Genomic DNA, 14,384 nt, shown 5'->3' with positions numbered 1-14,384 from the left:
TGGGGGCTGAGGGCTGGTTTCATTGGAGAAAGTAGGAAAATGTCTTTTGACCATGCCCAGGATAACAACTAATGACCACATAAGACTTAACGACCAACCTGTGACCGTGCCATGCCCAAGGCCAGAGTGCACGTCCTCAGACCCATCCAGGACCTAGATTGACTTCCATTTTGCCCTAATTATTAAAAAGTTGGACTGGGCTTTAGATAGCCTCTTAAAATGTAGGTGAGGATTTGCTTTCACTTCCCACAGAGGGATTTCCTAGGCTGGGTTTCATCAGGCCCCAGGCAGCCACACCTTCCTCTGCATCCGTGGGTTTTCAGGACGAACCTGGGCAGGTGTCATGGTGGATCAACAGCTGTGACTTCACAGAGGCAAATCCACACCATGGTTTTTTCTTTGGTGAAGTTAGCTTTTTATAAAAACTGTCTTACAGGCCGGGCATGGTGGCTCACGCCTGTAATCCCAGCACTTTGGGAGGCCGAGGTGGGCGGAATACAAGGTCAGGAGTTCAAGACTATCCTGGCCAACATAGTGAAACCCCATTTCTACTAAAAATACAAAAAAATTAGCTGGGCATGGTGGCGGGCACCTGTAATCCCAGTGACTCGGGAGGCTGAGGCAAGAGAATCGCTTGAATCCCGGAGGCGGAGGCTGCAGTGAGCCGGGATTGTGCCTGGGAGATAGTACAAGACTTCGTCTTGGGAAAAAAAAAAAATCTTACAATAACATGAAAGGCAAGTGTCTAGAGCAGGGAGATCTGTAATTCCTAGCCTGGTGCGGCTCTTTTCATTTTTCTGGGCTCCTTTGTAGCACTTGGCTGGGCGCCAACGTAGTTTTACAGCCTTGCGACTATAGCCTGGATCACTTTGAAATCTTTTTTTTTTTCCTTTTCATACAATATTGGGAAGTTTTCAGTGACACAGTTGTCATGAGTGTCACCCTGCAAATGCCCCAGTGGTCCCTCTCTGGACAGACCAAAGTTGACCCGTTGGCTCTTGCAGATCCATTTTTTTTTGTTTGTTTTTCGCTTTGTCTCGCTTGAATGATTTCTTTAGGATTACTCCTGAGAAGTAGGATTGCTCGGCCAAAGGGCACAGAGACTTCCCCACTTCTTAAGGAATTTTGCTAACTTGCTTTGCAAAACAGCCCCTGACTCTGCACGGCGCCCCAGGGCAGCCGCGCCTTCCTTTCCCCACAGCTGTGCCAGTGCCAGTGCCAGCCTTGAGTCTGCGTGACCTTGAGCCTGCGGGGAAGCGGATGAGTGGCCAGCAGCCCTCTGCTCCTGCGTCCTCACTGCATGCGCGCCTCTCTGCAGATGCCGCTGACCACTCTCGTGCGTTCTGCTTCCAGACAGTAATTGTTACAAGACCTCTAACTGCCTCGCTGACCACATTGCCCTTAAAAATGGTCATTTCCCCCGTGAGCGTTTTCTCTTCATCGAAACCACTTTGTTTATACTTGCTGGTGACAGTGTGACTGTGGACTTGCCTCCAGTTTGGTTTTTTCCCTAGTTAAAAAAAAAATGGTGCCAACCTTGGCAGCTGAGTCTGAAGCAAGGGGGTGGTGGGCATGAAGCGATGACCCCACAGAGGATGTCCAGGGACCAGTGCAGCTGGTGGCTGTGGATTACAGGTGGGCACCACCATGCCCGGCTAATTTTTGTATCTTTAGTGGAGACGAGGTTTCACCATGTCGGCCAGGCTGGTCTGCAACTCCTGACCTCAGGTGATCCACCCGCCCCGGCCTCCCAAAGTGCTGGGATTACAGGCGTGAACTACCATGTTCGGCCTTAACTGCACTCACGTCTTCATCAGGTTTTGTCTTAGACAATAACGTCTGTGAAACATGGGCTTCATGGGCTGGGTATTTTTTCTCCAACGCACCTGAAAGTAAACACCTAATTGACGTAAAAAACGACTCATTGAGAGCCAGGTTAAGATTTTTCTGCACGTGAGCCACCCGAAGAGCCTACTAGAGGCCCCAGGTGAGCTCCTCAATGATAATGGTTTTAATCACCTGTGCCAGGTGCTCCTGGAATTGGGGGCTATCCCCCTCCTCGGCCTCCCTCCCCCCCACCTGCCCCTGGCTGCTGCCGTTTCCGCTGGCGGGTGGGGTGAGGGGCCGGGACTGAGTGAGCTGCTTCTGCCCTGCAGGTATCGCTCTCCCGGGTTCCACGTGCAGTCCTGGTATGACGAGGTGAAGGACTACACCTACCCCTACCCGAGCGAGTGCAATCCCTGGTGTCCGGAGAGGTGCTCGGGGGCCATGTGCACGCACTACACACAGGTAACTCGGGGACTGGCCACCCCCTCAGCCCTGCACCCCAATCCCAGTCATTCACCCCCTGCCCCTGGGGGATTGGTGCCAAATCTGTTAAACCTCTGTGCTGTTATTGCCTTACTTTTTAAAAATTCAGTTCTATGCAAAGTACAGCTGGTAGCATAAGCTGTTTGTTACCAGCAAGGCCAGAAACTGAGTGAGCACAACAAACTCTTTTTTTTTTAAATTTGAGACAATGTCTCCCTGCTACCTGGGCTGGAGTGCAGTGGCATGATCTTAGCTCAGTGCAGCCCCCAAACTCCTGGGCTCAAGCAATCCTCCCACCTTCGCCTCCTGAGTACCTGGGACTACAGGTGTGCACTACCAGGCCTGGCTAATTTTTGTATTTTTTTTTTTTTAGAGATGGGTCTGGCTCTATTGTCCAGGCTGGTCTCAAATTCCCGGGCTCATGCGATCCTCCCCGCTCAGCTTCCCAGTGTGTTGGGATTAGAGGTGTGAGCTACTGCACCCAACCGAGAAATCTATGGCAATTTGACATTGCGGGGCATTTTCATTGTGTGGGAGTTTGTTTGCTTGCTTTTTCTTTTGAAATGGAGTCTCCCTCTGTCACCCAGGCTGGAGTGCAGTGGCATGATCTTGGCTCACTGCAATCTCTGCCCCCCAGGTTCAAGCAATTCTCCTGCCTCAGCCTCCTGAGTAGCTGGGACTACAAGCGCACGCTACCACGCCTGGCTAATTTTTGGATTTTTAGTAGAGACAGGGTTTCACCATGTTGGTCAGTCTGGTCTCGAACTCCTGACCTCGTGATCTGCCCGCCTCAGCCTCCCAAAGTGCTGAGATGACAGACATGAGCCACTGCGCCCAGCCCACTTGCTTGCTTTTTAATGAAATGCATGTATCTTCAATGGGTTGGGGACTAATATCTGCTTCCCCAGCCCTTCACCCTTTAGTGCCAGCACCTTATACATCCAGGCCAGAGTGTATCACCCTTTTGTGCCTTGTCCCTCGAGCTGTGACACACAGATGTCATCTTTTCAGATAGTTTGGGCCACCACCAACAAGGTCGGCTGTGCTGTGAACACCTGCCGGAGGATGACCGTCTGGGGAGAAGTCTGGGAGAACGCCGTCTACTTTGTCTGCAATTATTCTCCAAAGTAAGACGAGTTGATGTGCAGTTGTATGGGGTAGGGGTTGGGATGTGTTTGCTTGCCGTGGAGCACCCAGTGAAAAGTGGCTTGAGCAGCGAAGTCTTCATTATCTCACATAACAAGGAATCTAGAGTTTGGTGCATCTGGGTTTGCTTAAAAACTCAGCAATGTCAACAAGGACCCGGGTCCTTTCCGTCTTCCTGCCATACCATTCTCTCCTCAGGGTCCCGAGATGGCTGCAGAGCACCCACATCACATCTCCCCAAGCAGAAGGAAAGATGGTCAAAGGGCCAAAGGGCTCTCTCCTTAGGTCTTTCGCACACTGGCACACTCTCTCATGTTCTTGGCCAGAATTAAACCAATCATAGATGAGGGGGAACAAGATTGCCCCAACTGGCTTTGCAAGACATCCTCTGAGACCAACTGAACAAAGTCAGAAGCAGGAATAGCTGCTGGCTGGGCAGCCAGCATGGTCTGCCCTGGCAATATGATTATTTTTCTCTGAAAATGTGCAGTAGACAGCACCCTAGAAAACACGTGTTCACACAAAGCCTAGCTTCTCTGTTTCCCTCTGAAGAGGGTCCTCATGCGGCCTCCTGATCATGGTGCCTCCTCCGCCTATAGCATGCTCAGATTGTCCGTGTGGTGTCCAGCCCTTGACTCATTTGCTCATGGGACAAATATGTGCTGATTCTTGGAGAGCCGCTCCCCCAGTTCACGGCCTGAGGTTTGCATGCTGGCCGCTGGCCACTGCTGTGCTCGCCCCGTGCCCTGTGTAGCGTGGGCCCCGGGGCATGTTTGCTCAGTGACTGAATGAAACGGCAATGACCTCATGTATTTGTCTTGGGTCAGGAGTGGTTATGAAAAGGTGGGATGAAGGGGGAATCGCTGAGGTTGGGAGGAAAAATAGAAGCTCTCCCAAAACCATCTGGCGTGCCTGCGGTGGCGTGGCTCAGCAGCCCACATGGATAAGCGCAGCGGGTGTGTCATTGCCTGGGAGGGACGCAGGCCCCATGCAAGGGCAGCAGACCGGTCCAAGGTGGTGGAATTCCCGGCCCAGTGGCAGTTGGGGAATGAGGAATCATTTGACTTGATTCAATATAAAAATAGACACTAGAAGGTCCTATCAGAAATGAAATTTTTTCCTTCTGTAGCAACCCCCTGCTTCCTTAAAAAAAGGAATAACCCATGTATGGTTATTACTCATCTTCAGTATACAGCGTGACACAGTTTCACATGCATTAGTCTGTTGGGGCTGCAACAACAGATGCCACAGCCTGGGCAGCTTACACATCAGACTTTTATCTCTCACCGTTCTGGAGGCTGGAAGTCCCCTGGATCAAGGTGTGGCAGATCAAGGTGTGGCAGCATCGGGCTCCAGCGGGGGCTCTCTTCCTGGCTCACCAACGGCCACCTTCTTACATGATGGTGAGAGATGAGGACACCAATCCTATTGGATCAGGACTTCACCTGTTGACCTTATTTAACCTTAATTAGTTTCGTCAAGGCCCTATCTCCACGTACAGTCACACTGGGGGTGAGGGCTTCAACACTGGGATTTGCGGAGACACATACTGAAAGTCCATGGCAATAGCCCTCTACTCGTGTAACTACCATCCAGATGGAGATGGACGGTGTCTCCCGTGCCGCAGAGGCTCTCTCGTGCCCCGCAAAGTGACCACCATTCTAGCATCTTTCCCATCAGTCTGTGGTGTCTGGTTTGCGACCTCACATGAGGGGGGCTACACAGCACACTCCCACATGGTGCCCCCAAATGGTATTTTGCTCAACATTACATTGGTGAGGTCTCCCCATGGTGTTGTGTGTTCACTGGTTCTTTCCTTTTGTCCACTGCATATTACTGCCTGCTGTCCATGGCCTCTTTCTTAGAGAGAGGGCTTGAGCCCCTGGGCTATGCAGGACACTGTCCCAGGCACCAGGGTGGGAACGGTGGCTGGGAGGGTGGGTTTGGGTGTGGTGGGAGGTCAGATCCCTTGAGGGGGATTCCCAGCCCAACAGGGGATGAGGTGGGTGTGTACATAGAGGGACTTGCACGTGAGGGAAGGTACTTCACAGTGTTATTCAAAACTTAAGGAGACTGGCCAGTGCGGTGGCTCATGCCTGTAATCCCAGCCTCCTTTGGCCAAGGCAGGAGAATCGCTTGAGTCCAGGAGTTCAAGACCAGTCTTGGCAACTGGTAAAACCCCATCTCTACAAAAAATACAAAAAGTTAGCTGGGTGTGGTGGTGCATGCCTGTATTCCCAGTTACTTGTGAGGCTGAGGGGGGAGGATTGCTTGAGCCCAGGAGGTTGAGGCTGCAGTGAGCTGTGGTCATACCACTGCCCTCCAGCCTGGGTGACAGAGCAAGACCCTGTCTCAAAAATTAAGGAGATTGTTCATCTGCAGGACCTGATGCCCAGCCGGCCTTCCATCAATGCCAACCCTGAGTATTAGGGTTGAGCTGGGAGCATCGGTGGTGTGGTTTGTCTGAGGAAATAGAGAACCCCAGACACAAGGGAAAATGGCAGGGGCAATGGGACATACCCATGACAGGACCACAATCATCTGAGAAACCTACTGGGCTTCCCCCAGAGACAGGATGGGCTCTGGGCCCTCTCGGTCCCTTGGTGATGTTCCTTTTGGGGGAGTCATCCCAAAGGCCCCCGGGGATCTGAGCAGAGGGTATCTGAGTGGGGATGTCTTGTGGCATGGCACAGACACGGTCATTCTGCCTCTGGAATGTGAGGGGGTGGGAGAGGCTGTGTGCGGGTCATAACCCCAGACGGTGCCCAGCCCTGTCCTCCCTGCACTGCACGGCCCACTGCCCCTCCCCTGCCCACAGTCCCCTCGGGGAGGCCAGGGTGCTTCTGGGGCCGCAGGAGGTTCTAGACCACTCTGGTAAGGACAGATGCCTGTCAGACCCAGAGCGTGCCATTTGTCTTCGGCCAGCACTGGCAGGGCCCCTCCCCTTCTTCCCTGGAAAGCGTCAGAGCATTCCCCACACAAGCTTGTGGATTTCCCCAACTCTCAGAGCACAGCCTTCACCATGAGTCAGGCACCAGTCCGAGGGCTTCCCCACAGTCACTCCCTCAGTCTCACAGCAGGGCAGCAGCCCTGCTGCTATGACCCCATTTTACAGAAAGGGAGACCAAGGCTGGGGCTGGAGGAGGCTGGCCGAGGGCACACACTGGCAGCCTGGGGCCCAACTAGGGAAGCCTGCTCTTCACAGCCCAGGAGATGCAGGAAGCGCCTTGGGATTCCGCTCACCACCGCTACCTGGCCCCTGGAGAAAGCCTTTGGTGCAGCCTCCAGTTTTCCTGCCCCTGGGAACTCCAGAGGGAGGAAGAGGGCAACTGTGGCCCAAGAGGGACCTTTGGCCCAGCCCCTAGAATACAGTGTGCCTAACTAAGGCTCTGAGCCTCACGGCCTGGGTTCAAATCCCAGCCCCGCCACTTGCTTGCTCTGTGACCTGGGGCAAGTCACTTAACCTCACTGTGCCTCGGTTTCCTCTTCTGCAAAAGTATTGAATTCCAGCTCTTCCCTCCTAGGGTGCTGGGGAGATGGGGTGAGGAGCACAGTGAAGGCATAGACCAGGGATGGCATGTGGTAAAACCTGGGAAACACAAGCCATCTCCAGAACAGGCTGGCTTTACACATTTGAGAAACGGCTTAAAAGGGAGTCCTGACAGCTTTTCAGTGCTAAGGTGTTAGGATCCAGGGGCCCTGACAGTGTTCGGAGCCGTGTTGGTGGAAGGGGGGCCACGGGGCCGACAGCCAGCCAGGGCAAAGGTACTGGGTGGAAGAGCATCTTGCACCTCCCTCCTGCAGGATCGCTGGGATTCTGGAGCTCTCTAGACTCTCTGTGCATGGGAGGGCCTGGGACAGTCACATTTCCCGCTTCCCACAGCACACTCCTATCCCCCTGACCTGTCAGTGACGGTGTTCAGGGACTCAGGTGGGCCTTGGAAGAGGATCAGTCCCAAGGCCTCACGTGGTAGTTCCCTCTGACGGTTGTTTTTGGTCTGTCCTCAGGGGGAACTGGATCGGAGAAGCCCCCTACAAGAATGGCCGGCCCTGCTCTGAGTGCCCGCCCAGCTATGGAGGCGGCTGCAGGAACAACCTGTGTTACCGAGGTAGGAAATTCACTCCCAACACTTTTGCAATGAATTTTCCCTCAGTCTGAGTCATGCGACAGCGTTACATAAAATGGGGGAATTAAAGACGTCAGAGTCACCCCTCCCGCCCTATTGAAGACGCTCTCAGCACGTTCCTCCTGCCTCCGTGATGAGCTGAGCCTCATCTCCAGGGTCTGAGCTCAGCTTCCAGGCCCCCGGAGAGCCGCACTGCCCCGAGATGTGACTTCCCGTGGGCATCCAGGCTCTGCGGATGCTGGACACAGCATTAAATGCAGACGTACTGCTCACCCTCATTAGCGTTCACAGTTTCATATGAAATAGGCCAGGGGGCGGGCACGGTGGCTCACACCTGTAACCCCAGGACTTTGGGAGGCTGAGGCAGGAGGACCATATGAGGCCATGTATTAGGGTTCCCTAGAGGGACAGAACTAATAGGATATATATAAATATATATATATGATTTATTAAGGAGTGTTAAACTCACATGATCACAAGATCCCACAATAGGCCATCTGCAAGCTGAGGAACAAGAAAGCCAGTGCGAGTCTGGAAGTGGAACAACCTCAAGCCCAATGTTTGAGGGCAGGAAGCATCCGGCACGAGAGAAAGATGGAAGCTGCTCCCAGCCTCCGTCTAAATCAGTCTAGTCTTTTCACCGTTTTCTGCCAGCTTTATATCCTAGCTGCGCTGGCAGCTGATTAGACGGTGCCCACCCAGATCGAGGGTGGGTCTGCCTTTCCCAGCCCACTGACTCAAATGTTCACCTCCTTTGGCAGCACCCCCACAGATACACCCAGGATCAATACTTTGCATCCTTCAATCCAATCAAGTTGGCACTCAGTATTAACCATCACAAGCCCACCCCTTGTCAACTTGAACCCACACACATCTCCTGAGATCATTTATAATCTTCAAATAGAGACAGTAATAAGATCCTAATTACACCTAACATAATACAACTATCCTTCGTAAAACTGGAAACTCACCACCAGTCCCCAACCCAAATGCTATGACATAAAGTTAACAATACTTAAATGCTGATATGAAGTTAATAAATCTTACGTCCCATGATAAAGGAAAAAGGAAATAACATGAAGATATTTTCTTAGTACAAGTGTATACATGCACAAACATGTTTTTAACAAAAGGAGGAAATACTCATAACAATTACAGTCCTCGTATCTGCAACTGGTCACGTGGTCATAGCTGGTATTGATGACCACCTTCTTCTGCTGCCCATTCTGTATTCCCTTTGCTTTCAGCAAGCACCTCAGCAGGTCTTGTTTTTTTTTCCTAGTGGAGGGACCCAAACCTTCATTCCTAAAGGGACTGGGCCATTCGTAGTCCTGCCTGGATTGGGCTGTTGTAGTTTCCCATTGACCTTAATCACAGGACATGGTAATACTAAGAGATGCCCCAAGGGATCTCCTGTATTCCACACATGCTCTTCCTTACCTCCATGGTGTAGCAGTAGACTGATTTCATCTTGATAGTCCACGTCAATCACTCCAGCCAACACTGTAACTCCCTTCTTAGCCTGTTGACTTAAGGGTAGGAGGAGCCCAAAGTGTCCACGTGGCAATCTTAACTTCCAGTGTAATGGAATCATTGTTGTGTCTCCTAGTGGCAGCGTTCCTCCCTCTGGAACTAAGACCTCTAAGCCAGGAGAAGGTAATGTCTCAGGAACAGGAAGCAAACATTTTGCTAGTGGGTCTCTAGGGGTGAGGGCGAGTGATGCCACTTCTACTTCCACCCCTTCATTCCTGAACTCATGAATTTTGGCTATGGGAGAAACAATACCATATATTGGATGCTGATTGACGGCATACATGGCCTTCTGGAGAACTTCGCCCCAGCCCTGCCAAGTATTGTCACCTAGTTGGCATTGTAATTGTGACTTCAAAAGGCCATTCCACCGTTCTATCAATCCAGCTGCTTTAGGATGATGGGGAACATGGTAAGACCAGTGAATTCCATGAGCATGAGCCCACTGCCACACTTTTTCAGCCATAAATTGAGTGCCTTGGTCAGAGGCAATGTTGTGTGGAATTCCAGGATGGTGGATAAGGCATTCTGTGAGTCCACGGATGGTAGTCTTGTCAGAAGCATTCCATGCAAAATAGGCAAACCTGTGTCCAGAGTAAGCATCTGTTCCAGTGAGGACAAACCTCTGCCCTTTCCATGATGGAAGAGGTCCAATATAATCAACTTGCCACCAGGTAGCTAACTGATCACCCCGAGGAATGGTGCCATATCGAAGGCTCAGTGTTGGTCTTTGCTGCTGGCAAATTGGGCACTCAGCAGTGGCCGTAGCCAGGTCAGCCTTGGTGAGTGGAAGTCCATGTTGCTGAGCCTATGCATAACCTCCACTCCCTGCCTCCATGGCCACTTTGTTCATGGGCCCATTGGGCGATGACAGAGGTGACTGAGGAAAGAGACTGAGTGGTGTCCACAGAATAAGCCATCCTCTCCACTTAATTCATAAATCCTGCTCTGCTGAGGTCACCTTTTGGTGAGCATTCACATGGGATGCGAACATCTTCACAGTTTCTGACCACTCAGAGAAGTCCATCTTCATCCCTCTTTCCCAAATGGCTTTGTCACCAATTTCCCAATCATGCTTCTTCCAAGTCCCCAACCATCCCGCCAAACCATTGGCTACAGCCCATGAATCAGTATAAAATTGCACATCTGGCCATTTCTCCTTCCATGCAAAGTGTACAACCAGGTGCACTGCTCAAAGTCCTGCCCAGTGGGAAGATTTCCCCTCACCGCTGTCCCTCAAGCATGTCCTAGAAAGGGGCTGTAGGGCTGCAGCTGTCCACTCTTGGGTGGTGCTTGCATATCGTGCAGAACCATCTGTGAACCAGGCCCTAGTCTTCTCTTCGTCTGTCAACTGATGTTAGGGAACTCCCCATGAGGCCATGGGTGCAGGCTGGCGGAGAGAAGGCAGGGTGGTGGGAGTGGAGACCAGGGGCAGTTGAGCCACTTCCTTATGTAACTTACTTGTGCTTTCAGGACTTGCTTGAGCCCAATCCCATATACCACTTCCATTTGATGATGGAATGCTGCTGTGCACGACCCACGTTATGGCTCGATGGGTCAGAAAGCATCCAGTTCGTGATAGGCAGTTCAGGTCACATGGTGACTTGATGATCCATAGTCAAACGTTCAGTTTCCACCAAAGCCTAGTAACAGGCCAAGAGCTGTCTCTCAAAAGGAAAGTAGTTATTTGCAGAAGACGGCAGGGCCTTGCTCCAAAATCCTAGAGGCCTCGTCTGTGATTCACCTATGGGGGCCTCTCAGAGGCTCCAAACAGCATCCCTGTCTGCCACTGACACCTCAAGCACCACTGGAGCTGCTGGGTCATATGGCCCAAGTGGCAGAGCAGCTTGCACAGCAGCCTGTTGCAGAGCCTTCTCCTGTTCTGGACCCACTCAAAACTGGCAGCCTTTTGGGTCACTTGATAAATGAGCCAGAGTAACACACCCAGATGAGGAATGTGTTGACTCCAAAATCCTAATTGGCCCACTAGGCATTGTGCCTCTTTCTTGATTGTAGGAGGGACCAAATGCAACAACTTATCCTTCACCTTAGAAGGAATACCTTAACAGCACTAGACCCCTATACATTTTACCGAGGTAGAAGTTTCCTGAATTTTAGTCGAATTTATTTCCCATCCTCTGGTATGCAAATGTCTCACCAATAAGTCCAGCGTGTTTGCTACTTCTTGCTCACTGGATCCAATCAGCAAAATGTCATCAATGCAATGGACCAGTGTGATATCTTGCAGAAGCGAAAGCAATCACATTCTCCCTGAATCAGATTATGACACAAAGCTGGAGAGTTTATATACCCCTGAGGTAGGACAGTAAAGATATATTGTTGACCCTTCAGCTGAAGGCAAATTGCTTCTGGTGGGCCTTAGGGGCAGGAATGGAGAAAAAGGCATTTACCGAGTCAACGGCTGCCTACCAGGTACCAGGAGATGTGGTAGTTTACTCAAGCAATGAAACCACATCTCGTACAGCAGCTGCAGTTGGAGTCACCACTTGGTTAAGCTTACAATAGTCCACTGTTATTCTCCAAGATGCATCTGTCTTCTGCACAGGCCACATGGGAGAACTGAACCAGGATGTGGTGGGAGTCACCACCCCTGTGTGTTTCAAGTCCTTGATAGTGGCACTAATCTCTGCAGTCCCTCCAGGGATGTGATAGTGTTTTCGATTTACTATTTTTCTAAGTAGAGACAACTCTAATGGCTTCCGTTTGGCCTTTCCCACCATAATAGCCCTCCCCTAACTGTCAGGGAGCCAAAGTGGGGGTTCTGCCAGCTGCTAAGTATGTCTAAGCCAATTATGCATTCTGACACTGGGGAAATGACCACAGGATGAGTCCAGGGACCCACTGGACCCACTGTAAGCCAGACCTGAGCTAAAATTCCATTCATTACCTGACCTCCATGAGCACCTACTTTAACTGGAGGACCACAATGATGTTTTGGGTCCCCTGGAGTCAACACCAGCTCAGAGCCAGTGTCCAGCAGTCCCCAAAATGTCTGATCATTTCCCTTTCCCCAGTGCAGTTTCCCCAGTACAAGGCCAGAGGTCTCCTTGGGGAAGGATGGGAGAAAGATTAACAGCATAAATTGTTGGTAACATAGTGGGGTCCTTCCTCAAGGGGACCTGGCCTCCCCTTCATTCAAGGGGTTCTGGGTCTGTTAACTGGCTCAAGTCTGGAAATTCATGGAGGGGCCGTGATTCTCTGTTTTTATAATTCAAATTACTCTTTTGTCCACTCGATCTGGAAGTTTTCTGCTTATGTAAATTAAGTGGGAATGCAGTAGGCTTCCTATCATTTTCACTTCTAGGAGCAGCACAATTAATTAGTCAATGCCAGGACTCTACACGAGTCAGACTATTCTGATTGCTGCTTTGCCTCTGCTGTCCATGATGGTAGCTATGCCCACCTTGCTTTTGACGGTTGAGTGCTGCCACTTGGCCCCTGCCACCTTGGGATCCAATCATTCTCATTGCATTTAAATTTTGTAGTTGAGTGACTGCGGTTCCTACTGTTAGATCTGATGTACAGAGAAAAGCAATTACAAAGATGCAGGTGCTGCCTTTACAAATCTATTTCACAAAGCATTAGTCAAGGGTGTATCTTCTGGGGATTCTCCTGGCTGGGATGAGTAGGTCCAAAGTGACTAATCCACTCTACCATCCCAATCTCCCTAAGCCTTTGGACCCCTTCCTCTACATTAAACCAACGGAGATCAGGCATTTCCAGCTCACTCGCAGTGGGCCACCTCGTAATCCATATTTCAGCTAACCAAGCAAATAAAGCAAATAAAAACAGTGAAGAACCTTTTTTTAACTTCCTGAGCTGCACCATTAAATTAAACGAAGAATTCCTATTTAGTTGGCCCAAATCAATAAATTCAGCCTAATCCAACTCTATGTTCCTTCCACCATTATCCTACACCCTTAATATCCCTTCCCATGACTGTTGTCCAGATTTCTGCTTATATACATTAGAAAATTCAAGCAGTTCTTTTCAAGTGTAGCATACTTCCTCATGTGTCACACTCTGAACCTCACCTCTAGGGGCCCACCGGGACTTCAGTCTAGTTATAGGTCTGGAAGCAAACAGGGATGTTGGGGTTGGCTCCTGAGGAGAATCAATGTTATCTTGCCTGGCAGCTGCCTCAGGGGAGGCCAGCACTGTTGCCTCAGGCAGCGCAGGGTTTATCCCCTCAGACAAAAGTAGAAAGGTTGGTGGCAGCATGCGTCAGGGAGGAGATGTTGCCACTGCTGGGGATGGGGAACCTGTTTCTTCTGGCAAAAAAAGGTCATCAGCATTTATAAGCTCAGTGTCCACAGCTTCATCAGGGTCCTCCCACACATCCCCATTCCAAGTTTCAGGGTCCCATTCTTTTCCAATCAATGGCCTCAGTTTAATAAGTAGACACCTAGCGAGGTGTCTGTGCATGCACCTTCATTGCAGGTCAGCCACTTGCATGAGAAGAGCTTGTGTCTGTTTTTCCACAATTTCAGCTCTTTCTCTACAGGAGATAAGACTCACTCAGGGCAATCTTAGCAGATTTGAGGCTCAGTATCTTCTTCTGAAGCTGGAAGTTAGAATCCCTGAGTTCATCATTTTCTTTCGTCACTTTGTCCAGTGAACGTAGAAGCAACCAACCAGCCTCATTATTTTCCTTGGTTCTCCATATATAGTCAAAGGTATTATGTCTAGAGTCACTGAACTCCTTCCCTCTCACGAGCGCTGAATCAGGAGTGTCAAATGCACTTATTTTGCATAACTCTCCAAATAGCTCATGCCAAGGACTCCCAGTGTTCTCCATACTATTAGAAGTAGAGTCCTTAGCATTTTAGGGTACAGTCATATTAAGCAGCCAACTCCAGAAACCTTAAAACCAATTAAAGAACTCCATCCTTAATATTCTGTTCCTCTAGAACCACTCCTGGTACCAAAATCTGTATTCATCAGGGTTCTCTAGAGGAATCAAAACTAATAGGATATATATATAGGGGAGTGTATTCAGGAGTGTTAAACTCACATAATCACAAGGTCCCACAATAGGCTGTCTGCAAGTCGAGGAGCAAGGAAGCCAGTCCGAGTCCTAAAGCTAAAGAACTTGAAGTCTGACGTTCGAGGACAGGAAGCATCCAGCATGGGAGAAAGATGTAGGCTGAGAGGCTAAGGCAGTCTAGCCTTCTCACATTTTTCTTCCTGCTTTATATCCTAGCCGCTATGGTGGCTGATTAGATGGTGCCCACCAAGATTAAAGGTGGG

The 14,384-nt window shown here is 50.4% G+C and overlaps 1 protein-coding gene across 2 annotated transcripts in view; it reads left to right on the top strand.

The window, feature by feature from the left end:
- The window catches only part of CRISPLD2 (cysteine rich secretory protein LCCL domain containing 2), an 88,333-nt gene that overhangs the window by 26,177 nt on the left and 47,772 nt on the right, over positions 1-14,384 (top strand). For both annotated transcript variants that reach the window (XM_031658049.1, XM_003917259.3), the window contains exons 4-6: positions 2,157-2,289; positions 3,322-3,437; positions 7,465-7,565. In XM_031658049.1, the coding sequence (XP_031513909.1) occupies positions 2,157-2,289; positions 3,322-3,437; positions 7,465-7,565 (350 nt within the window). The remainder of the gene's footprint in view (positions 1-2,156; positions 2,290-3,321; positions 3,438-7,464; positions 7,566-14,384) is intronic.

This window comes from Papio anubis, chromosome 18 (genome assembly GCF_008728515.1).
Source record: "Papio anubis isolate 15944 chromosome 18, Panubis1.0, whole genome shotgun sequence".
NCBI classification, from domain to species: domain Eukaryota; kingdom Metazoa; phylum Chordata; class Mammalia; order Primates; family Cercopithecidae; genus Papio; species Papio anubis.
The sequence above is the reverse complement of the archived record's forward strand: the minus strand, read 5'-3'. Positions and strand labels throughout refer to the sequence as shown.